Source organism: Ambystoma mexicanum, chromosome 1p (assembly GCF_040938575.1).
Source record: "Ambystoma mexicanum isolate Mex_15411 chromosome 1p, UKY_AmexF1_1, whole genome shotgun sequence".
Taxonomy (NCBI): domain Eukaryota; kingdom Metazoa; phylum Chordata; class Amphibia; order Caudata; family Ambystomatidae; genus Ambystoma; species Ambystoma mexicanum.
The window spans coordinates 1,114,214,594-1,114,241,125 of record NC_090921.1 but is presented as its reverse complement, the minus strand read 5'-3'; the positions used below and the strand labels follow the sequence as shown (position 1 = coordinate 1,114,241,125).

Below are 26,532 nucleotides of genomic sequence, written 5' to 3'. Positions count from 1 at the left end.
GTCGAAATCTCAAGAACTGCTTCCTGTGATGACGTGATGGACACTTCGTAAGGTATTTTGGTTGAAGATGCAGTTTCACCAGACCTCTAGAGGTAGACAGAGTGGATTTGAAGGCTAGCCGGTTGTTGTAAGTTGAAATCCGGTCCCACGCGGCTAGCTTCTTTTTGGCATGTTGGGGACGCATAAGCAGCTCTTCTTCGCATATGTTTGCATCAGCCATAATGGCGTTTAATTTGGTCTTCCATGATAGTAAAAGAGATGAAGCAGAACCATCATTTTCAATCCTGAAGATTTTGTATGCAGGAATTTTGTCACCAAGCAGCGTTTTGCGTAGTGTAGATAACGATTTCCAAACGACTGTCATGTAAATTGAGTTTAGAGCTCATTCGTATCTCAGAGCTGAAATTGAGATATAATTTGGTAGGCCCAAAACACGCCTCCAAAACTTCCCTTCCAATCTATGCCATAGATTGTGGTTTACATTCCACGCTGATTCACTGCCAAACATATGGGTTGGAATTACCTTCTGGAGGTAAAACATTACTACAGGGATGATAGAAAATTTTCCGTAGTCCTTGTTGATTTTTGCTCCTTGTAGAATTTTTGGTTCTATCAATTAAATCGCTAATCCAGGCGGCTTCACAGATGGAATCATTTATCATTATGCCCAGATAACGGATAGATTTGACGACGTGTAGGCACTTTTTTTCGATAAACCATCTGAAACATTTATCTTTCCTTGAAGTGCTTTGTCCTATACACATGATCTTGGTTTTTTCAGTGTTTAGGAGCAAATCATTTGCACTTAGATACTCGTTCAGACGGAGTATGAGATGTTGTAGCCCAATTTGTGTTTGGTCTATTAACACAATGTTGTCAGCATGGACCAGGCAGTTCAATTGAATTCTATTAAGCTTTGGAGGAAAGCAGTGGGCTGAAACCAACCAAGCTGGTAGATCTGCAACAAAAACTTTGAAAAGATCAGCAGCAAGGGGCATCCCTGCTTGACCTCTTTATATGTTCTTATTGGAAGAGTAAGATTGCCTTGTGAATTCACTCTTATTTAAATAGAGGTGTTGGTATGTAAGGCAATGATGGGGTCTAACAGCAGTTCCGGGCATTTCCAGGATCGTAATTTAGCCCATAATTTGCTGCGATTGATGGCATCAAAGGCTTGTCGCAGATCTACAAAGGAAAAAAAGATTTTTTTCTTTGTTTCCTGTGCTGACAATTTTAGAATAGTCAAAATTGTAAGATTCACATCAACTCCTACTTGACTCGTGAAGCCAGTTTGACGACAATCGTACTTGCCAACCGAAAGGGCCCATTGCACCAGTCTTTGGCGCAAAAAGGAACCAAATATTTTGCCAATTGTATGAAGAAGGGCAATAGGGCGATAGTTTGCCGGGTCAGCTCTACTGCCCTTCTTGTATATTGGCACCACGATTGCTTTTGACCACGAGGTAGGTAGTTTCATGCTGTGGGCGATCTGCAGGAATAACTCATTGATGAATTTCGCCCAATGAACTTTGTGCTTTTTAAGCATGAGGTTGGAGATTTCGTCAGGGTCAGCGGCTCTCGAGTTCTTTAGCTTGTAGATCAAAATTTCAAGTAGAAATTGTAGATTTGATCGATGTAGATTCATCAATTGCTGGCTTTTCATAGATTGACGTGAAGTACTTGCACCATTTGGCGCTTGTAATTTCATTAGAAATTGATATTGTAGATTTAGTGCAACCATGGTTCAAGATTGACCAGATTTCACAAGTGTTTTTGGTTACGAGATGCTTTAGCATGGTTTCTGCTTGACTTTGGTCGTTTGTTGTTGAGTGAGATCTTAACCAATTCTAATAAATCTGGCGCCTTTCTTTAACTTTCCTTATTTTGTCACATGGATTGGAAGACTCTTTCTTAATCGCCCGAAGATCTTTCCTTAGAGTTTTTTTGGCTAAAGCTATTATTGTGGAATATAGATGTTTGGGAGTAGACCCAACAGTTCTTGAATTTGAAATTTTCAAAGTAAAGTCCGCCAACAAGGGCTTATATTCAACAGTTTGCAGCGCTTTTAGGCTATGGCTTAAGGATACAATTGAGGGACCATTTGTCACTAGCCTATTGCCAGCAGCATTTGTTGACAGTTGGAAGGGATATTTGTCTGGCGGACTGCCACTGTCTTCTTTCCATACTAGCCGTAGTAAATCATGATCACTATGTATCATTGGCTGCACGTTGAGATATATTACTTTATCGAAAAAGTTCAACGAAGCCCAGATATAATCAAGAGTGTTGCTCCTTGCCATGCCAGGTTGGTTTTGAAGGGTGATCGCCATTGATGGATCCATTCAACATTTTACAATGGCGTTAACGAAAGAGATCGTGCGACCAAGTTTGACCTCTTAGGGTGACTTCATTATCTGGAAGCCGAGTATTTATCTTCGTGTGTGGATCGTATTTGAACCAGCTACAGTTGAGGTCACCACATACAATCACAAAGACGTTGTTATAGGCAAGAAAAGTATCATCAATTAAAGGTGACACAGTTTGAATGAAGGACGTTGCAGAGATTATCGCGGGATTCCAATATCCGTTTATTATTAACAGATTAGACGTGTTGTTAGTCAAGGAAAGTCGAACCAGAGTGCTTTGGACAAACGGATTTGGGTTAACAGAAGCCACAAGTGACCACCAGTTCTGAATTTTCAATAGAGTTATCAATCCGGCAAAGGGACAACCATTGCTGTTTTTTCTGGCGGGTTTGATAAGACTAGTGAATCCATCGTGGGTCGGTGGATCCCGAAGCCATGTTTCCTGCAAACAAATGGCAAACACATCCTCCAAAGGTTCAGAAAAGGTATTAAAGAGATGAGTGAATCCTCGGGTGTTCCATGAGAGTAGTGTTAACTCATGTTGAGGAATGTTATCTCATTGTTACTTGCGAGGTCCCTTGGGTACTCTTGTCATGAGCATGGGTCATGCCCCTAGATTAGCCTCTAAGAATTTGTGGACCCTGGCTTATCACGCTTGGTCTGTAACAAGGAAACAACCATGTCTAGGCTATATGGCAAAAGACACTTCCTCATTACCTAAGATGGCGGCCTAGTGGTCCTAAGGGAAGTGATAGTGATGGTCTAGTGCTTCACACTCGCTGCATATATAAGCCCCTCCCTGCTCCTGCTCTGCGCTTCGCGTCGTCTGCTTCGCAGTGTACGCTTACCGCAGTGCCAGTTCCAGTCACAGTTTTCCTCAGCCCATTCTTGAAATATCCTTTACCGTAGTTTCCATTGTTCCCTCTGAAGTTAGTCTTGTACTCCCCAGTCATCACCACAGTATTCCATTGTGTTTGTTTTTTAGTCAGCATTATCGGAAGTTGCCTTCACGTCTGCCGCAGCACTGTTGCCGCGCTCATTCCTGTCAGCGGAATATTTTCGTTGAATCTCCTTCAGCTGTTTGAAGCTCGTTGTCTTGTAAACCAACATTTATCGCAAGTATTGGCTGTTAATGTTGTGTGCGCACTTGTTTTATCGTGCATTTTCCAGTCAGTTGAGTTACCTTGTTTTTGTGTCAGCTGTAAGAAGTTGTTCCCCTGTCAGTCAGCCTATTACACACACTATGAGGTACTGCAATCCTGTGACAAAGTTTTGAGTCATCATATATTGGGTGTTACAATTTTCCAGTCAGCGGAACTAACTAGGGTCATATTAGTTAGCTGTTGGAAGTTGTCTCCTCTAGTTAGCATACAGCACATTATGCATAAAGCTAGTGTTTCATGTAAATAAGGACAATACATTTTCTCAGCAGTTAACATTGTCTGGTCACTTGTTCACACGCACATATAGTCGTTCCTCAGTTTTTGGTTTAGGAAGGTTAGGAGTTCCTATTCTTGCATGTTCAATTGTTAATGGAATGGCTCTAATTGTGCTATTCTTCTCAGGGATAGTTTCTAACTCCTACCTTCTCCCAATAGCTCTCTCTCTCATATCACGCACACTAGTGGTCCTTACTCCCTTTTGAAAATTACATTTCATCTCCATTCTTCAGAACAAGCGCCCCTGCGTAGAAGCAGGATGGAGAGCTCACCAACAAATAACAAAAGGGAAAGACTCCTGGAGAGTTAGAGAATTAATTACTGAATTGGTGCATTTGACTAGCATATTGAGGATTGCTGAATGTTTTTTCTTAGATAACCAGACTACATAGATTAACAACACACACTAAGAATAGTACAACCAGATTTTCCAGAGAAGTGCTCCTGCAGAGTTTATGAGGTAACCGTTACAACTCTTTTCACACTAGGGGTTCTACCTTCAAGAGCCTGGTGTGTTATGTCTTGGTAGTTTGCTTGAGAGGGAGCTAAGGATTGTCGCAGAGCGAGTCGCTGATCAGCCCTGCGAAGTTCGTCCCTTTCGTCATTTTTCAGAGCGTTTATGGGTGATCTATTAATAGGTGGTTCAACAGTAAGATCAAAACCATAAAGCAAGAGATGTTCGTTCGCCTGTAACAGCAGATTTTTCACAGCAGCAGAAGATATGTGCAATAAACTTGATCAGTGGACAATTCAGTTATTTATTCGACAATTTTGATGTCATCAGATGAGATGGATCGTAGTTGAGGAATACAAGCGAATAGCTTTAATATATTTGCTCGATTTAAGTTCACCTCATTTCCATCTGAATGAATATTTTGGAGCCGAAGTTTCCACAGACAGGATGTTTTTGCCGGGTTAGTGGCCTCACCTGCTCCAGGTGCTATAAACAAGCTAGATTTCCGCTGGTTCATAGTTTGTTTAGGGTTTAGCCTTGAGCTTAACAATGGCAATTTGACCCTCTTGATGATGGCATGGGGTTGTTTTACAGGTACCCCAGATTGCAACTTCCGTGCGACAGCATTTGCAGAGGAAATTCTCTCCTCAGATTGCTCAAACAAGGCAGCCTCGTTGGCCTCAGTACAGCGGTCCGTTATGCCATCTGTATCGACCGAATAAGTCGATAAGTTACATAGGTCAGTAGATGAGTCTGAAGTAGCACTAGAAATAGAAATGTCACTGGAGGCCACTCGCCGACGTTTAGCCATGTTCTTAGAAGGCTGTGGAGTGATTCCTTAGACTCGTGAGGAACAGATTGGAGCTGTGTGAACTTGTTGAATAGAATTAGATTTCCGCTCAAATAGACTTGTTTTCTTTGGAGTCGTGATGTTTCTTATGAATTTTTTCACATTTTGTTGAGCATTTTTCTGTGGAATAGTTGTTTTCTTAGATTCTTTTTCCGGTTTGGCAGATGCTCTTTGCAGCTTGATTTGTAGACTCGTTGTTATTGTTTTGGCAGGACCTTTAAATATGTTAAAGGTATTAGCTGACAAAAGGTCATGGGCGACTGCTTTGTCTTGTACTGGATGGACATTTGGCAGAGAACTATTGTCTAGCGTCAAAGGATCCTCGACATTCAAATTACTTTGAGTACTTTCGGATCCAGCTGATGTACTGGCCACCGTAGGCGGGATTTGGGCGACCTCTTTGACAAATAATTCGGGAGGCACCGCGCCATGTAAGGGGAGGGTTCTGGTTGAAGTATCTCGCATGTCAGGTCGACCCATTGAAGAGAATTTGGTGTTTCTACGCAACCATTTCACTGATTCCACCAAACATTCAATTAGAGTATCATTTTGGCAATGATGGCGAGCAGCCAAGTCGCTTAGCCTATCTTGCCACCTCAAAGATTTTTTGGCTTCCTTCTCCATCTGGGCTTGCACGAAGTTTGAAAAATGCTCAATTTTACTGATTTTTGCAGTCAGATTTGAGATCGCAGCCCCTTGGTCGTTTATTGTCCCTATCAGGGATTCAAGTAATTTGGTAAATGGAGCAAGAGCAACAGCAGAGGCAGCAAGAACATTGTTGTGGATCTGGGAGAGGGCTTCAACAGAGATACTGGGAGGAGGCAAAACAAATTCATGGGACATCAAAGAGGATAAAGAGCTCTCCATGTTAAATTTTGGGCTTGAAGGAGCAAAGTTTCTGGTAAGATTTGAAGATTGAATGTCATCTCGAGGGTGAGTAAGGAAGACATGAGGAGTACTTGCATTCAGCACATGCTTAGCACTCATAGGTAATGTTTGGGGATTGCCTTTGGCTTTTAGCTCGGCGATGCATTGCAGGCGACAAGCCTGGGCGATAGCGTTCCAGTCAAGGTGAATTTGGGGGGGGTGGAGGCACCTTTGGATGAATTGTTGCAAGTGAAGGCAAAGGATCATCAGTGGGTAGATCATTGGGGCCCTTCATAGAGGGTCCAAGTGCCTCAACAGCTTGACATGCTAAGGCGCTGTCATTGCCAAATTCAGTAGCATCAATGGTCAATCCAGAGAGGCTTCCACCAGGTTTCGTCTTCAGGAAGGATTTATTTAATAAACCAGGAAGAGCAGTTGAACCAATGAACTTGAAGCAGACTCGGGAACCCTCATAGGATTTTTCACACTAGATATTGAGTTATTGTTTAAAGAGGAATTTGAAGATAAAGGAGGAGATTTCGTGGTCACTGGAAGTTGTTGTGGGAAAACATGAGTTGGGGTACCCGAAGATGTAGGTACAAATTGTGGCAGAAGACAAAATGTAGATTTCATTTGATGAAGAATATCACTGTCAAAAGGTGGACAATTTAGGTCAGCATTTGGTGGAAGGAGCTGCGTTATCGTGGACTGTTGCCTACATGAGTTAGGGGCAAGCAGCTGAGTTGATTCATCAGAGTTTGGGATCCTTAAAAGTTCTTCGTCGCTGACTAAAAAGGGCAGGATCCTTTTTTCAGTGAAAATAACTGAATTATTCAAGGGAACAAGCGCCAGGGCTGGCCGAGGCAATCAAAATTGATTCGCGAGAGTTTGCATTAAAGTTACATGCAGAAGACTTTGGGGCAGCTGAAATATTAGAAAGAAGGCATGAGTGGTTCGTGAGAGGAGCAATAAGACCGTCTGTGGAATATGGCAAGCTGGTCTCACAGTCATCGAGGGGGGAGGCTGAGGGATGGACAGAAACGCTGCCTGTGTCGGTCCCTCCATGAGCTGGAACGTTGGCAGTCATGATAGGCTCACAAAAAGGCTGTTCATTATTGGTAATTGAAAATGAAGCCTGAGTGGAGACCGCTCGATCCGTAGAGCATGCAGCGAGCGATAGACTGAGTGAGTCTGAAACAGTACTTGGGCGGCCGGGCAATAACAAAGCTGCTAGAGTCAATGAGGGCGCCACTGGAGCCAAAGCATGTGAGGACAGTGTTGCGAGGAGCGCGCAACCAGCAGCTTTGCTTACCATGTCTCCAGTGGCTGCTTTCATCGTGAACCATGGATTCATGCGTCGATGTTGAGAAGTTTTCTTGCCTGTCTGCGGGCCTTCGGCTGATAAAGTCATTTCGCGCAGTTGAAAAAAAGTAGGCAGACGAGACGAGGTGGCGGACTAGGGGCGGACTGGGGCAGACTGGGACTCAGCTCCTTGACTCCGCGCCGCGCTCAATGCGGAAATGCAGTTTTTAAACACGTAGCCCAATAGAAACAGAAACAGGACTGAAGAATAGTGCAGCTCCTCACAGAACAACAGAGCAGGGAGACTGGGGCAGACTGGGACTTAGCTCCTTGACTCCGCAGTCCCTATTTATGTATTTCCAAAGTGGGTGGGGAGGCTGATTATCTATGCCCAACCCTCTAAGGATCTGATAGGTCAGAGAATTTCCTGCCCCCTGATTTGAGAAAGGAGCAGTGTGTCATCCTGTGTCATGTTTATGGCTTAGGGAAAAACCCTCCCCTTTGTGTCTGTACAGTATATCTTATTTTTCATTAAAAACATATTTACAATATGCACAACTTGTTAATATTACATATACACATCACAGATTAATTAAGGCATGTCTCCCTTCAAGTCCCATGTTCCTACAAGCTTTGGTTCGTAAATGACAACTTTTTTGGTGGGTTTCTCAATGTTAGTTCTGCACTAATTTTTGTACATGCATGCACATCCCCACTGGGAATATTTCTGTAATTTTTCATGTTCCTAACATAACACAATGGCTACAATATGAATACATTCCGGGGTTCAGCCTCAGAACATCGCACAGATTCCAAATTAGTCTTAAACTGTGAGCGAATTTTTCATTTAAACAATCTCTAAGTTTCATATTTTTGTCAGTTCAGTACAATATTTTAGAAGTATTATCCTTAAACATATATTTAATCCAATGTCAAATCCACATTTTCAGTCCGGCCCGCCTCCAGAGCTGGGCTGAGTCACAAGGTCACATGGCTTGCCTTCCTGCCAGAGCAGTTTGTTGTCAGTCACACCCGAATTAGCATTCCTAGTCAGCTCAAGGACCCCATTGTCTGCACTCAGTGCAACAGGCCAGGGTGCCCCTCCCAGTTCCTTTTCACACCAGCCTGCCATTCTCTTAGCCAAGGGCAGGGGGAAGTTTCCTTTGTTCAGGGAGAAGGTGTGGAATGTGTTTGAAGCACAGTGTGGGAAACTTTAACTCTTAAACCCAATGTCTGAAATTGTCTTGTCTTAAAATATAACTCACATTTTTCACAAATACATCAACCAATTTCCTACTTCAAGCCTTTTCAGAATATAGTTTTGAATTGTATCCACCTCTTAGGCTTCTGATAGCAAGTCTTTCTTTGGCATAGTTTGAGTTCCATGTTGAACTTTACACAAGATAGGTTTTAAATCGCCGTCTTCTGACAGAGGTGAGTAACGGTACTACACCCATTTTTGACAGATTTCTTCCAGCAAGCAATCCTCCAAAGTGGACTTTGTTCATATAACATATACTTCTGTGGACATTATATTTTTGTGGATTCTTGAAGTAGAATGATGTTCACCACCCAACAAGGAGGTTGGATCTTTTTTGGTGGTTTGTGAGCCATGATTTTTGCACATTTTTGACAATCAAGAAAACGGATTTCCAAACAGCTCTGTGTTTCTTTTTGGCAATCAGCATTGATTTTTCAAGTGATTTCAGGCTACTTTGTGGGTAGCCCAATGATGAGTTTTGGCAGTGGTCTCCTGTGTTACCACTGACATAGGCAAAAGTGGATGGCGGCCTATTTTTCAGATTTTTACTGCGCACTTTCTGCTGATTTCTAGCGAGCAGCATGCTTTCCGGCGGCCATTATGATGTTTCTCCTGCAAGCAATGCCCAGTAATGTTGCAGGGCCTGAACTAGTGGGTTGAGACATCCCACACATGACTGTAGTTTACTGTTTTTGCCATTGTTATTCTTTCCCTGTTTCCTCCCATTTAAGCTAGTGGCACTTTGAAACAGTATTCAGTTGTATAAGCGCCTAACAAATTCTCAATAAAATAAACATAAATAAATAGCAAGGATGGACTGAGAGCCTTCAGTTCAGACGAGGAGGATGCCTTAGATGCATTTTATATAGGACTGCGATCAGTTCCTCCTCTGAACTACAGTCTGAACCTGGACAAAGGGATCTTTGACACTGCCTCTCCAATTCCGATGAAAAGTAGCACCTTCACGAAGATTTTCTCCTTGCTTTGGAGTTGCTGGGCTTTTTGTTCTTAATAGCTGGCTCTGGAACAACTCACACAGCAGTTGGAGCGGCCGAGAACTGGTCCATAGCTCTTATCTTTATGGGGCATAATGAACAATGGTGACCTGTTGTTAGATGGCTCTCAGACGCATAGTCTGGGAACAATTTGTTAATCATGCCCATGCCCCACAGAAGATAGTGCCTATTTGAAATTGACATCTGCTGCTTGCAATCCCTCAAAGGTTTAAAACTTGAAGCGTTCAGGGTAAGACATAGAAACACATTTGGGCATAAAACAAGTTCCCAAAGCAGCTTCTTTGTCACAAATAATGCAAAACGGTATAAAGACATATCAATGCCACATTCTGTACCATTGACCCCGTAATAATATGACCAAGATGGCCATGAAGCCACAGTGAAGTGATTTGTTTTCTCAAAAATGTCTGGCTTCTGCGATTAATCTGATCAATTTGTCCTTTCTCCCCACACTGGAGCCCCCTGTGACACTAGAAAGGTAAGCCCACTTTGCAAGACCCTCCCTAGGGGCCTCGGCAAGTGGGAGCTCACTGGGAGTGACACCTCTCTCAGGGACAAGGACTCCCAGTCCGAATACATTGTCTGCCTACATGGGACTTGGACAAAGTGTTTATACTCCTGTTTTGACTCCACCAACCAGTGACCTTTCTTCCATCTCTTTGGCTTCAGGTAATGCTGGATTTCGTCTGAGTGCCTCAGTCAAAGGACACGCTCTTTTTGTTTTTGATGAGGTACTTAAACCCAGGAGGAACTGTGCATGGGGTGGAAACTCCTACGCAGGGAAGAGAGTGATTCCTACGCAGAGGTGAGACTCTGTAGAGAAGACTTCCTGAAGTGGCAGAGCCACGCTAGACTGTAGAGCCAGCGGTAGCGTGTAGAGCGAGCATAATTCTAGACGGACGCCAGAAGCCTTGCGTCTTGTCCGACCTAGAAGTCAAGGCCGGGGTGAGAGGTGGAGATGCAGAAGCACCCGTTTCCTCTGATGGTGTGACGACAGAGAAGTCGTGGAGGGCCTCGGGCCAGGTAACTGACGCTCAGACCAGATCACAGGGGGGGAGGGGCCCGAATCCCTGAGCTCTACCCCAGAAGGTCATTAGCAGCAGAGCCAGGCAGCAACAGGGAAGTGAATGCTCCCACTGACAGATTACCACTGAGAGGAACAAACGCTTTGAATCAAAGCTGCGAAAGTCAAAAAGGTTGCAGGAACCTGGCATACCCGAGCAGGCAAGCGCCCCATGTATATCAGAATCAGAGAGGTACGAACACTTTGAATCAAGGTTGGGAAAGCTAACCTTGTTTTTCTGAGGAAGAGGGAACCATAAGAAGGATATTTTCTTTTGACCAGCAAAGTCTGCAGGTAAGGTGTGAACTGTCTTATCATACTGACAAACGTGAAGCTAACAACAAGAGATCCCAGTGATTGGGCCAGGCAGAAGCCGAAGATAGAGGCCATTGCTCCGGCCTCTCTTTCAGTTAAGTTTTGCAAAGTGGTAGGGCCAGATTAGTTGGATTGGGTTTTGGACTAAGGACTGTTTTCTTTTGACAAGCACCATTAGTTTTAGTTTCTAGGTAGGCAACTTCCCTCATAGAGATAAGACAAGCTAGGAGTTTTCTTTTACTTTTAATACACACCCTTGAAGCATGTCAGTCATTGGTCTGAGTGCTTCTTCTGGTTCGCCACAGTGCCAGCATGTGCATAGAGCTATTTCAGGAATCTGTGGGAGGACGATAACCTGTAAGAACTGTGTGTATGGCATCCAACTACCGGAACAGGTCTGTTCTGATCTGCTACACATTGCTTTTGATTTGATCATTTATTTTGCTTTGATCCTATTTGAAACTACAAGCACTGCCTCATCGCAAGTCTGGAAGCTCCGGTGGAAGGTGCAAGCACTGTCGCACGTTAGACATATATCTGCCCTTGTCAAAAGAGACAGTGCTGTATCATCTTGTGTGCAGCAATCCTGCTGAAAAGTGCTGCTACTACCCTACACAATTATGGAAGATATATCAAAAAGTGCCTTTACTGTATCATAGGGAGAGCAGCCCTCCTGGCAGCTGCTAAGGCAGTCTCATTAGACATAACGCAACCCAAAGCACATTTTCTAAAATGTGTTTAAACGGTCCCCTACAGCACTAGCAACGACCCTCTGGAATGCAATCGATCTGTCCCTAGGAGAAATGGCGAACGAGCTCTTCTTTCACGGGCATCTTTACATTTGATTATTCTCTTCAGAAGCCTCTAGCCTTTCTTGTTTTATTTGGCATATCACCCCCTCGCTCAGAAATCTGCATCCTGATGCCCTTCAGTTGCAAAAGTGGGTGTTTTATACATTTAAAAATAAAACCTTGATGGGGTGTTCTAGTGTCATCTCTTAATCTCTGTGAGAAGTTCAGCTGCCCTATGTAGAATCACACTTTCTGTAGCATTAACAATAAAACGACTTTGCTGAAATGCTTGCGTACTACAAGATCAGAAACATAGAAGTATTTTTGAAAGAGCCAGAACTACAAGTATACGTATTGTTAAAAAGTACCATTACTGCCCCCTTCGAAATACAGTCGCCCTAGTAATGGTGCTGGAACTGTAACATTTGAAGTATCACAATCTTCCCGGCACTGACACTTTACCACTGTGGGAGCTGTATGGTGAGAAGTCCAAGAAACACAAATACAATCGCATGTTTTTTCCAAGCTGAACTACGAAAACACAGTTACTGTGCTAACTCCACCACAAGACATCAACCTAGCTTAAACCTTTGAACTTCCAACAAAAAAAACCCACCACGGTTTCACAGCCAAACAAAGTGAAATCAGGAGTACCTGGGCATAAAATGGCGACACTGGGCCATACGTTGTCAGTGGGTAGAGTACTGGGGAATATGGGTGTGCTCGCTTGCAAGTGGTGGCAGCGCCTGGTTGTATGGGGCAATATCTGGCATAAGGTGGGAGTACCTAGAAAGAAATATACAACTAATGGGCGTTTCCTGGCCCTACCTGCGCTATGAGGGTGTACCTACCCCATGTCTACTCTCATCCTGCCAGTCTCTGGCACTTGATGCCCTTTTCTCTTCCCTGGAATGGAATACTCTGTTACACCATGCCCCCCCACCCCCTCCAACCCCCTTCACCGCTGTGTCTAGGCGGGAATACTTCTCTCCCAGAGCTCTTACTTCGTACGCTCACCACCTTACTCAACCCCTTCATAAAAATATATAAAACCCCTAGTTTCCCTATTTACTGATCCATATTTGAAAAAACATGAATGCTAGTACATTATAGAGTATACAGTTTAGAGGAACAATACACATTTTATAAGAGAAATAGTTCCATAAATCGGTTACCAGATATTTGATCGAAAAAAATTGGTCGACTGGACAAATGGTCGAACCAATTTGGTCGAAAACCAAATGGTCGAATTTTTATTTTTTTTATTTTTACCCCTTTTTTTGGGGGGGGGGTCGCCCCCCAACCCCCTTTTTTTTCTATAAAACCCTTTTTTCCCCTAAACTATAACCTTAAAAATATATATATAAATAAAAAAAATTCGACCATTTGGTTTTCGATGAAATTACGTCGACCAAATGTCCTGTCGACAAATTATTTTCGATGAAATGTCCGGACACCCCATAAATCCACTTGCAAACAAAGTCTTTCGCTCACTGAACCCCCATTCACCAAATGAATTGACAGAATACAACATCTTTCCATAATAAATATTGCTAAATAAACTGCTTCTCAATTCATATAGTCTCACCTTATTCTTGATTTATACGAATGCTCTGTTTGTCCCCATATTTCATATTTTCCCAATGTTTGGAAAGATGAACTGTGACTACAAAAAACAACGATACGCAATGTTAACCTTAAAGCTCGACTGCATTTAAACCGTAGGCATCCCGCTACCCACTCCTTCACCAGCTTTCTTTTGCTCACTTTCTCCTTTTTTCCTGTACTCCGTACACCCAGTGTTTTGCAGCTTATGTTCACGTTCTGCCATGCCACTTTAATTTAGTGTTTCATAATTATTCAAGGAACTGGACATTAACCAATAACGTGTTTCTTTCTCAAACAAGGTCCTGTTATCGCCACGTCTGTGTTTTCATTAAGAGCCAAAGAAAAGGAAAATAAGAGTCCAGTGGACAATGAGCACTCTGAGGCCACACTGGGTGTTAATCATCCTACAGGTGAGTGATAAGCAAAGGTATGGCATTTTCACACAGCTCAAGCTTTCCATGCACAAGAACATGTCTGAAAGTTGGCATTTACCACACAAATATACGTATACCATCTACCGTTGGAGCAGTATTACACGAGATCTGATCTAAATTCTCCTCTGCCCAGCCTAGCAAAATCATGATCACACTTTAGGGCAAGGGGTACTTGAATGTATATTAGCGGTCATTGAGTGTTCCTCTAGGCTTTTTGATTGTTTACATTGATATGTTCAAACAGAGTTGGAGGAGCTGTGCTAGAAGGGCTCCTCCTGGTTGGTTTCCATTCTTCTGTCATTATGTGAATTGTACATTTACCTGAGTTTACATGTCTTCTTTTCATATCTACAAGGTGGTTGTTCAAGGAAAAGGTGGGATGACTTCTGGCTTCCCATGTCTATGCATTGTCAGAGATGTCTCCAATAGTGCCTCGAATTCAGAGGATGGCTCAAGCGTTTCTGATAAGTTTGCACACAATGTGATATGTCTTTTGATGATCCTGGTAGACTGCCACAGGTTAATGCTATTGGGTTTCCCTACCTTGTCCCTCGTCCTTCTATGGGCTCTCTCAACCCTAGCGCAGGCCTCCCTGTACCCCAGTTTAGTAGCAGAGGCTATAGATCACTAACCCCTATTGTCTGATGTAACCGCTGTTTAAGGTGAGCCTTAAGGCCGAGGCCTTCTCTAGTTTACTCCCTACGGGACTTCCTAAGGGTTCCCTACTTCACCGTTCTCTCCAAGGTTGTGTTATTGTGGTTCACAAATGTGTCTTTCTCTTCCCAGACACTCACTCTGTTTCTATCCCCCTCTCACTTTCTCTCCTCTCCCATATCTTACAACTCCTTGCTCTACCTCCTGCTCTCTGCCTCCCCTCTTCTTCTCTTTTTTTCACTCTCCCTCTCTTTCCCTCTCTCCCCCCCCACCTTTGGTTTTCCTAGGTCCTCTCACCCCGCTTCTTACTCCCACCTGTCTCATCACTCTATCTTCCCCCTCCTCTCCTCTCCTGATCTTCGCACTCCTCCTTTCTCCTGCTTGCTCTTTTCTCCTCTACCAACTACTTCCTCCTGTTTCCAACCTCCCCTACATCTTCTCTCTCTCATGCTCTCTGTCGCTCTCACCTTATTTTTCCGCTCCCTCCTGGTTCCAACTTCCCCCTACTCCAACTACTCTCACCTTCCCTTTTCTAACTTCACTCCCTCCCTCACTAACTATGGGGTAGGATCAGCTCTCCGACATACTACCTGGTATGCCGCCTACCCAGGTGGGGAGGGGTCGCTGCCTCCCCATCCCCCCAGACAGAGTCAAGCCTCTGCAGAAGCAGAAGAATGGGAAGCAGTGCTTAAAGTCGGATAATATTCGGATAACAGTAGGAACAAGTACCAACTTCGATCATAATCGTATGAAAAGTGTTCTATGTAAAGCGCTACATACATGACAAATTAATATAATTAACAAACTATTGGATTTGAGTAGCAACACAAAGGGAGCTACACTCGCACAAATATGAGCTACTAAGTCAAGCAAAGAACCTCTCCTTAGGTCTAGCTTAAAATAGATTTAGCCCTCAGCAAGATCTGCTGTTTCTGGGGAACAAAGAAAAAGGACAGACGACCTTCTCAGGACCATTGTTCCTCTTGCTGGGCCCTTATCCCCACCTAGATCTTGCCTACTTGGGGCTCTTTGGAATCATTAATCCCTTCCATCGACACTACACAATAATACACGCATTAACTCATGCACAGAGATCCACACATGCACACATTCACATACACTCTAGACCATATAAAAAGGATTGGGATAGCTTGTGCTATCCCAAGCTTTTTGGTTGGGTAAGAGGTTGGACTGTAACATTTAGCCTGAGCACCAAAAGCTTTGGATGGCAGAATGCTGCTCATCCTACTGAATCAAGCTGCTTTTTTGTGTAGTTGGTCAGGAACACCACTACAGAAAGCCACCAGGGGAACAAGTGTAGCCCCTGTTTTTTTTTCTTTCTGGCCCGGGAAGCCTAGTATTATAAATACTCTGGGCCAGGAACAGACGCACGGATGTCACCTGGTTAAAAAACCCTGTTCCGGGCAAGTGCGCACCCTTCCCTCCCCTGGAGCAGAGACAGCTCCCAGGGATACCACCCCACCATCCCAGACCAGCTGCTCTGGAGGGCGCGCGAAGCAACCGACAAATAAAAAGGGTTAATACAGGAGATGGGCCACACCCTGAGTTCTTTGGTGTTAATAAGGCACAGTACACCAGAGGGGGCGTTTTGTTACCCTTGTGGGTTTTTATATAAAACATTGTTAACATTTTAAAGCCAGAAATACTTTCTCTTTCTTTATACCAGCCCCATATGACAATTCAGTTTTCCCCTTCAGTGTTTAATATTGCATTCATCAGAGTAATAGCTACTCACTGCACAAACCCATCAATAAATGAACTTAAAGCAAGTTCCTATACACTCGCCTACGGGCCCCATAGTTTTCTCCTCAACCCCCCGCTTCAACCCATTGCCTGCTTTACACCCTCTCAAACCCCTTAGCAGCTGCAGTCTGCACTAACCCAAAACATTCCCATTTATCCAGTCATCATGGTCCCATAACATGTCACTCAACACACAGTACCTTTTGGTCCTCTATCATCAGGTCAGTCCTGGATCCTGTCTGTCCCGCTCTGCCGCGGGTGGCTCCACTGGTATCACTACTATCACTGGTAGGGAGAGTGGCTATGTCAGCACTGTTCATTGTTAGGGCTTTGAGAGCCCCAGTACTCATGGGATGGGTGGGTGGTGTCCCCACAGTACCTTGGGAGCCCCTTTGAATTCTTATAGCGCTCCTCTGTGTTTAAATGGGGTTTTGGAAACGCTTGATGTTTTAATTTTGATAGGACTTCATAAACCCACGATTTAGTTTTTCTCCATGATGGTGGTGCTAGTTAGTTGGGGCTCTGCCAGCCCTAAAGGCTCGTTGGCGCTTATGAGCCCATGCTGCCTGTTGGCAGCGCAGTGGTTAAACTTCCTCTTTTCTCTGCGGCAGTGTTTAATTTTAATAGGACTCGGCCAGCCCTATTGTCTCCCTAGAAGGCGCAGGGTTAAATTTCCTCTGTGGCGGTGCCTTAGCGAGAGCATGGAAAGTCATTGTTGGACTCCGCCCAGACCCACCCATCTCAAGGCGCCCAGCCGACGCACTCCGCAATGAGCCCTGGCCGCTTAGGACGTTGCGGTCAGGGCTCCAGGTGAGTTCTGCTTCCTCCCCCTCTCACCAACTGGCCCCGGGGAGAGCAGATTGCCGGTGGTGCTGGCGCTCTCACTGGTGCTGCTGTGGTCTTCTATTCTTTCCTCCGGCACGGCCATGCTCTTCACCCGGGCTGCAACGCGCACGCGGCCCAGGACTTCTCCAACTTCTGGGCCGCCCGGACTGGCCGCCGGAGTCAGTTAACAGACTGTTGTCATTATAGTTCCTTTCCCGGTCAAAGGTGATGCAGTTGGATGTGATTCTTTTGTTCAATCTCTTTAGGGATTCCATGGATTGCTTTATCTTCTCCTTGCTCCTTCTGAAGCGATTCTGGTTCTCTTTTGGATCATAGGACCGTCAGCCCTCCATCAGCCAGATTATGGCTTTCTGCAAGCCTGTGATTATTCCCATGTCTAATTCTCAATTCTGCTTGGGCCTTCTGGCTTTGCCCCTACCAGTCTTTGGGCTCAGGTCCACAGGAGCTTTTACGGTCCTGCTACCCAGCTCTGGCCCCACTGGTCTAGCCACATGTCCTTCAAAGTCCTTCCAGTCATTGAACATCTTTGCTTTGCCAAAGCTGGTAACTTTTACTGGACTTCTCGAGCCTCTTTCACTTTTCTCCATCTCAAACCCCCTGATTTTTCTTCTCTTGCTCTCTTCTACCCTCTTCCTGCAGCTCCTCTGCCCCGGTAATACCTTTCTTCTCCTCTTTCCTCCCTCTGCAACTGTCCTGCTATTTTACTCCTCCAACACCTTCCTTTCCCTTGCCTTTCCTTCACTCTCTTGGCATTTCCCTCCTCCTCACTCTGCCTTCATCCGTCCACAGTCTGCTTGTCTCCAAGTCACGGCATCCTTTTATACTTCTGACCTGCTGATAAATAGGGGTCTAACTGCCTTTGTGCATCCCCCAGTTATTGGCCTAGCCATGGCTTTGGATGAAGGCCACATGTCCCACCCCCAACCCATGCATGAACCCTTGTGTTTTTTTCATTCCCATTTGTTGGTCTCTGTTACCCCAGACAGAGGGTTTAAAGGGGGTCTGCCATCTTTAAATCAGGTGACCTCATCATGGTAGTGACTGATGCTTCCATGGCTCCCCTGTATTGACATGTGCTGATCATCTCCCCTGAATTGCTATTAGTGTTTAATCATATTTTCCTTTTCCGTGAAAGTCAGATGACTTTGATGTGTAGATCAATATCCACTTTCCTTTTCTTTCTCTCCTTCTAAGGCTGGCAATCACTGGCCACCGATCTCTGGTAGAGAAGTTGGACTGATTAACTTCCCTTCTAACAAGGGCGGGAATGGAGTGGACGGTGGCCTGGGTTCCACTCTTTCCCCATGTACTGCCTCCTAGGTTGGCATCACTTACCGGGTGGCCTTTCCAGCCGCTGGTGATCTTATCCCACTTCGCAGCCTCAACCGTGGGACTCTGTCACGACAGGCAGATGGCAGTTGCAGCGTTTGAATGGATGGTTCGCATGGACTAGTTCCTGGGTAAGAGCTGGGTGGGCAGATGGACGGACGGACAGACAGACAGAGGATGGACGGTCTGGCGGATGGATGGATTCAGGGGACTGTTTTAAACTGTTTTGGGCACATTGGCTGCTATCTGTTGACATATGCGAAGGCCCATCGGGTATTCCAATGTCAGATTTCATCATGTTGGATTTCTCAATATGCAGTAAGGCACATGGCTTGGGGTACCAGTGCCTCTAAGACTACACAACAGGTACACCCTACTGTCTGCTGTAGGCATTGCTCATGCTTACCCCTTGCACTGGAGGTGTGCAGGGGCCTCCCTTCTCTCTCCAGGATGCAGTGGAGAGAAGGAGGGTGCACATGCAATCCCCCTTCTATCCTCTTTGGCAATATGAAAGTAGATTGGCTTTGTTGGCAAGATTGCATCCGACTAGAGAACCAGGCTCAATGCATACATGTGAATGGGGCAGACAGAGCATGGCAAATGGCAGATTTATAAAAGGGCAGGACAGCAGACTTCAAAGGCATGTAGAGCATGTGTACTAACAATTAGATGTTTAATTCTTTGTAGAATATAAAGACTTCACACCAGTTTTACTCAACATTAAACAAGAGGGAGATACCAACTACATGGAGGATGCCGACTCTGGCCAAACAGAAACCATCAGTTATCATGAAGGTGAGTAACTAGTGCTTATTTGAGTCATTTAAAGGCAACAACTGTATTATGTACCCTGCGCAGCACTTTTTAAACAATAAACAAGAACGTGTTTATTATTGCTTACAATCAAGTCAATCTGCTGATTCATTTAATTTGTAATTGTATCCTTCTTTTTTGTTGACTTTCAGAAGTTCAGTCCAAGTCTTAGTTCTTCGGGTTTCACTTCTTAAGGCCTGTTTTCATCTGCGTTTTCATCAGAGAAAATGTTGGCAAACATGTTTTTTCAGTACCAAAGTTGGTACTTTCACAGTATAAATCTGTTCTCCGTAGTTCTTATGAAAATTACACATGTATTGTAGACAGAGAAGTATTTCGGGCAATCAATATGTAAACTGTGAATTATTTGTGCTGTTTTTCTTTTCTTCGGATATTTGTGTTGTATTTTATAAAGTTAAATGCCATACTCTGCCAAGTGTGGAAAAGCACAATGCGAAGAACACAACAGGAAAAACAGAATAATGTAATAAATAAAGAAACGACAGCAGTTATACTATAACGCCAATAATGAAGAGTAACATATAGATAAATAATGGCAACTAACAATGTTACCCACAATTTAAGGCATCCAAATCCTAATTTAAGTGTTTATGAATATTGACATAATTAGATACATCGCAGCATCAATGGAGCAATGTGAAGATATTTACCTGATGCACTAAATTCAGCAAACCATAAATAACAAACCAGGAATGCGTAACTGTCAAACAGTTTACAGCGGATTACAAAACTCAATTTATTTCAGAAAGGATTTGATGGTTCCATTACTAATAATACATTATCTGGATTTCTTTAAGGATAGCATCAAAAATCCCTTTCTTGCAAAGGCAATCCAAACCACCATGAAGGGATGGTTAATTCTTCTATTGATTTCCAATTTGAAGTATTGGATTTGATTGCCATAGAAATCAAATAACTATGAGCTAAGTATGATTTACATAGGAGTTAAACCTACTGACTTGTATACAAGTATATGATATTTAATGTTTTACTTTGTATTACCATCCCTCCTTTCTCCCTCCTTTTTCACGCCACCACTGCCATGGCGCTTTCTGTTTCTCCTATCTTTTCCAACTGCTTCTCCATTGACTATCCTTCCCTTCTCACTAAGTCTGGTAGGAAGAAGTTGAAAAAGGATATTTTGGCCTCTGACCCTGGTCTCCCTATTACTGATACTTATTCCATTGCTTCTGCTAGACAGAAACTCACTGACATCCTCTTTGTCGTTCCTTCATATGGACTCTTCATACGATCTCTGTGCTCTGTCTTGTCTCCTCCTCTCCCATTAATGGTGGCACCCGATGGGAAGCTCTCATGTCTCCCTTCGACTCCTCTAAAGTCATCATTAATGTCTACCTTAATGGCACCGTCATGGTCCAAGGCCCTCAGGCCAATCTCCTCCTCTTTGACAGGCGTTTCCGTCGCCTCATCAATTTCCTTTGATCTCCTGCTGTCCCCCCTCCCCCCTTGGCTACCTTGCCCTCTCTTCCCTCCTCCTCTGCCCCACCTCGGGCGCCTTCTTCACCTCTGCAGGGCATACCTCTGATTTGCTCCCCTCCCCGGAAGGTCTTTAAGGCTGACAACCTCCTTCATCTAGCCATTCTTGCTCTGCTGTCAAACACTCCTCTGACATCTGCCACATCCTGGAAGAACTCAACCTTTATGTCCTCGGTCTTACTGAGACATGGTTCACAGCCAGCTCTGTCATGAGCTTTGACACTCTCCTCCGTCATGGCTACAAGATTCTCTCTGCACCCAGATCCACACGCTCCGGAAGGGGTGTAGCCCTGATCTATTCTGAGTGGATCCCTGCCTCTATCATTCCCATGCAGACATACTCCTCTTTTGAATGCCTTGTCTGCAGGTTCTCTCTCTCTCTCCTAGCCACACTCTGACCATGGCTATTATCTACCGGACACCTGGTCAGATCACCTCTTTTCTCTCTGAGTGGGCGGACCTCTCCTCCTCCCTCCATGCCTCAACCTCTCAACTCCTCCTTCTTGGTGACCTTGATATCCATCTTGACACTTCTTGTTCCTTCTCTGTACTCTTCTGTGACCTCTGCGACTCTCTCTCCCTTTCTACCGTCCCCTCTGGCCCGACTCACTCTGCAGGGCACACACTTGATGTCCTGATCTCCTCTGACCTCCCACTCTCCATCCCTCTGACCACTCCTCTCTCCTGGAGCGATCACTCCCTCCTCTCATCTCTCCTTCTCTTCCCCCCAGGTCAAGTCTACCCCAACACTGCCACCTACCTTCTCGGACATCCAGCCCATGAAGCGTGTGCCACTGGGGGCTTTCGCTGCCACCTTCTCTCCCCTCCACCTCTGGCTGACTCACATCACGACACAGCCTTGTCCATGCTCTACTCTTCTATCTCCGATACTCTTGATGCTCTTTCCCCTGTCATGAGTATCCGTTTGAAGCCCAAAGCCAAGTGCAATTCTTGGTATTACTCTGACCTAGCTACACTTAAACGTAAGTGTAGGGTGTCTGAGATTAAAGGAAGGGCTTCTTGCTCATCCTCCGACAAAGTGGCCTGTCGCCTGCTCCAAAGGCAATACCGACTCTCTGTCCACACTAAGAAGAGAGCCCACATCCAAACCTGTGTCTCTGCGACATCTAACAACTCGGCCAAACTCTTTAAAAACTGCAAGCAGCTGGCCACCCCTGCTGCAGTCTCTACCCCTCCTGTCGCCTCCCAGGCCCTTTGCAGGGCCCTTGCCTCTCACTTCATCTCAAAAACCCAGGCATACTGTCTACCTTCTCCTCCCCTCCCACTCATCTCCTCCATCCTTCTGTGAACTCTGACTCTCCTTCAGCCACCCTCTACCCCACCCTCTTTCTCCTCCTTTCCTCTTTTCTCCCCTGATAAGGTCGCTAGACAAGTCTGATCTATGAAAGTCTCGTCAAAACAGGTTCATCCCTGTTCTTCTAGAACCATAAAGGACCATATTGACACCCTCGCTCCTGGCCTGGCTGATTTCTGCAACCTCTCCTTTGCCTCAGGAGCCTTCCCCTCCCCTCTGAAGCACTCTCTTGTGCATCCTCTTCTCAAGAAACCCACAGCTGATCCTTCTTGCCTGGCTAACTATCGCCCAATTTCCATTACTCCATTTCTGGAAAACTCCTGGAAACGCTGGCCATCTCTCAGCTAAACCTCCACTTTGATTCTGTTGGCTGTCTCCACGACTAACAGTCTGGCTTTAGAGCTGCCAGAAGCACGGAAACTGCTCTCCTGAACATCCGTGAAGATTTGCTCTCCAAACTTGACATTCCCTCTACCTCATCCTACTCGATCTTTCTTCTGCCTTCGACACTGTCAACCATACCATCCTGCTCAACCGTCTCCGTGACAACCTGCGGATCACTGATCAGGCTCTGGCCTGGCTGACTTCTTTCCTCTCTGATCGACCGTCCCAGGTCCAACTTGGGTCCTTCTTTTCCTCTATCTCCCTCCCTACCTGCGGTATTCCCCAGGGGTCCAACCTCTCACCCTGGCTCTTTAACCAATACCTGGCAACTCTTGCCACCGCATTGCCATTTTCTGCTCATATTTCCAGTGCTATGCTGACGACACTGAACTCATTTTCAGGCTTCCCTCGGCCACCTCTTCTCCTCTCATCTCCGACAGGCCTATCTGCCAGTCAGGATTGGTGTGCCACCAATGATCTCTGCCTGAATGCCAGCAAGACTGAGATCCTCCCTTGGCCCTCCTACCCCCACCTGCGAGACCAAGAACCTCAGGGTAATCTTTGACTCCACGCTTTCCTTCTCTGCCCACATCTGTGATGTCTCAAAAAAGTCAAACTTCCTATTGCACCTCCTCAGAGGTATTCTGCCTTTCCTCTCCTTCCCCCAGAAGCTCACTGTCTCTCGAGCCCTAGTTCACTCTAGATTGGATTATTGCAACAGCCTCTTTCTAAATCTACCTGTTTCTACTTCTACTCTCCGCCCTTTGCAACTTATCCAGAACAGGACTGCAAGACTTGTCCTTGGCCTCAAGCCCTAGGATCGTATCTCCCCAGCCCTGAAATCTCTTCCCTGGCTCTCAGTGGCTGCAAGAATTAAATTCAAGACCCTCTGCATTGTCCATAAGGCTTTCTGGGCCTGGGTCCAAAATACCTTCAGCTGTCCCTCCGTAAATACCTTCCCTCTCAAGCCCTTCAGTTTTCCACCTCTAACTCCCTCAGGGTCAGCCGTTTTTCTAAGAAACGCGCTGGGGGTGGATCTCTGTCTTCGGCTGGGGCCTCCCTCTGGAACAGCCTCCCTGCCACTCTAAAACTTGAGGAGAACCACTCTGGTTCAGGAAGCACCTCAAGACCTTCCTCTTTGCTTCTGCCTTCTCTCCTCTCCCCTGCTGATCAGTTCTGTATCAGCATCATGCACCTGGTCTCCCTCTGTCTTTAGGGCCCAGGTACCTGCTTACCCTGCCACCCACCTGCACTGCCTCCGGGCAATCCCTTGCACTGGGGTCTGTATCTGTAACCCTACAGTCCCCCCCTTTTTTCTTTTTCTGCACTTATTCAGACACACCCTGTCTGTTGCATTATTCCTAGCACTTGCCACTTGCTGGCTGCACTACCACTGTTTGTTGACTTTGTTATTTATTTATTCATTCATGTTTTATTTACTTATTTTTATTTTTGCTCAGCACTTTCTGCCTCTCCCCCCCCTCCCTTGCACTTACCCCTCTCCATCTCCTATGCACTTGCGTGTTCTCAATGTCACTGGGCCTAGTAAGATCGTTGTTTTTGTTCTCCATTCTTCCCCTGCCCTCCCTTGCCTCGTCGCGCTCTGAAATATCAATTCCAAACATTGTCCTGACAATAATATGTTGACGACATTCAAAAAGCATATACTTAAAGTTCACTTGTTTTAAGTTATGATTCAACAATTGCATTTTCTACTAATTTAGCATTAAATAGATTTTGTGAGGCACAAAAATATTGTTGACAACCAAAACACTTATTTTTGGGGTTACGAATTTTATAGCTTGCCTCTTGTGGAGATGCTGTGCTTGTGACACCATTCCAAGAGTTGGTAAAGTTGGATGACTAAACGTGGGTGCCTGAAATCATACGTTTATAGACTTCTGACGCATGAGCAAGAAAGCACTGACAATGTGGTGCATGTACCGGGAGAAGGTTGAAAGTAGACGGTTAAAGACAGCTCTAGCTATGTTTTTTTAATTTGCAAAAATCACTCTATTTCACTCCAGAGTAAATTCACTTTCATATGTAACTCCTGAATTGAGCACCTTGTTTTCCCTGAACAACTGAATAGGCAGTTAATATCATTGTTATACCATTTGCTCCAGCCAGATTGCTTACCAATGTTGTTAATGGTCACCTTTTGCATAATATGATTTGTAAAAGCTCATCAAAGGATTTTTCTATAAAGATGTAAAAAAGAAATCACACCTCTGATGATATACTATTGCATGTTGAGCTGTTGTGTAGAAAGAATGCTCTCAGCTGGTTGAAAGGCAGTGTTTGGTGCTATAGAAAACAGCTGAAATGCATGAATAGTTTCCTTGCAAATACCTTCAGTTGGGAAAATAATGTGGAGGTAATTTAAAGGGGATGTTCTCGCAGGAATTTTATTGGGCCAATGGATCAGCATGTATTTTTTAGCATATATCGATCGATCCGAAAAAAAAAATCCAATTCATCTTGCCTTCGGTTTTCTCACATTTAAACATGCGAAACTCACGGGTCGCAAACTGCAATGTTGAGCTTATATTATCCGTTGATCTATCCGACTATTGTTCAAGTGCCCTCGTGCCAGTAAATCAGATCACCCGCTCCTCAAGCTGACACCACTAGATGCTTATGCCCCTTGTCACAACGCCAGTGCACGTCTCATTTGAATGTTCTCTGTGTGCAATCTATTGACGTGTCTCTATGGAAATGTCAAGACGTTTCTTTCCTCGATAGGTAACAACCAATCCTTTCTTATCAGACAACATTGGATTTTCTTTTTCCTTTGTGTCAGTTTTTCATTCTGAGCCTCCACAACTTCTTTTTGCTATGTGCAGCTATCTACAAAGTACGACGTACTGAAAACAGGTTCTTCCACAACCTCAAATGAATTAAATTTGTAAGCGTTTTCTATCAAAAGAATGTTTTATATAATTGTTAGGGAGAATTCTCATAAATGGTTGATTTCCCTTACCTAAAGAGTCCCCCAGCAGCTTTGCTGGATTTCTAGGGTTTATTTTTCTCACCTGGTAAGAGTGTGAGCCTTTTTCCCCACTCTTACATGTGTTTTGCTATGTGTATTTCTACTTTCTGTGTGATCTTGGGCACTGGAGCCTCACCTACTCCATGTGCACCACTTTTTGTGTGTGTTACACAGCAACTTCGGTGCAGTGACACAGGGTTGTCTTCAGTGGTCGAAGTGCACGAAAAGAAGTAGTGGAACTATGTTCCCGGCTGGCCTGCACCCACTCCCCACAAGCCCCATCATTGCGTCCCCTCCCACACACAATACACACCACCAAACACATGCACCTGCTGTTTAAGGAAACGTCCTGTGCAGTGCACTGAAACGGAAAGTTTCAACTTCTTCCTACACTTTTATTTTAAAACAAAACCATGCTGGAACGGTTTCTTTTTAAAATAAAAGTATAGGAGCTGTAAAAGGTAATTTAAAAAAGTAGAGGAGCACTGCTCCCGACCACTCCCGCTCACTTCGACCACTGGTTGTCTTTGAGACTTCCCACTGACTCCATTTTTCTGGGGCTGACTACTGTCCCCCAGAAACAGATTAAAGTTGCCATTAACTTTATATAGTCACTTTAAACCACCGACCCAGTACACCCCATCTTACAAAGAGTATTGGAAAGGGTTAACTCTTATCCCTTTTTGTCTGTGCCTCTTGGAGCCTTGTTTTCGCTCCTTTAACATTAAGACTTGGCTGGTGGCAGTGGTATCTACCCTAACTTTTCTACCGCTTGACCATATAATTTTATTTTGGCTCCGGCTAGGTTTAGTCGCCATTTCTTTTTGTTAGTCTTTCTCATGTTTTTCTCTGCGTGCCAAACCGGGGATGACTCCTTTGTTCTCTGTCTTTTTGCGGGCTTCTGTACAGAAGCCCTCTTAAGGCGCCTGATAGTCTAGGTAGGCAGGATGTGAGGGAGGGACCCCTGCCATAGGTTCCCTTGGTAACCCAAGTCGCACTCTTGTCTGATTGGCTAAGGGGACTGGCCTTGCCAGGCCACCCACCGTGCTGTGTGATTGACAGCCAGGCTGTATGAATGGGGGAAAACTGCATAAAAAGCAGGTCTCTGGGACTGGAAGAGCAGAGTCGCCACTGGAACGAAAGAATCAACG

At 44.8% G+C, this 26,532-nt stretch overlaps 1 protein-coding gene across 3 annotated transcripts in view; it reads left to right on the top strand.

Annotated features, from left to right (window-relative positions):
• The window catches only part of LOC138449115 (zinc finger protein interacting with ribonucleoprotein K-like), a 361,705-nt gene that overhangs the window by 164,998 nt on the left and 170,175 nt on the right, over positions 1-26,532 (top strand). For all 3 annotated transcript variants that reach the window (XM_069604746.1, XM_069604745.1, XM_069604744.1), the window contains exons 3-4: positions 13,632-13,742; positions 19,047-19,154. In XM_069604746.1, the coding sequence (XP_069460847.1) occupies positions 13,632-13,742; positions 19,047-19,154 (219 nt within the window). The remainder of the gene's footprint in view (positions 1-13,631; positions 13,743-19,046; positions 19,155-26,532) is intronic.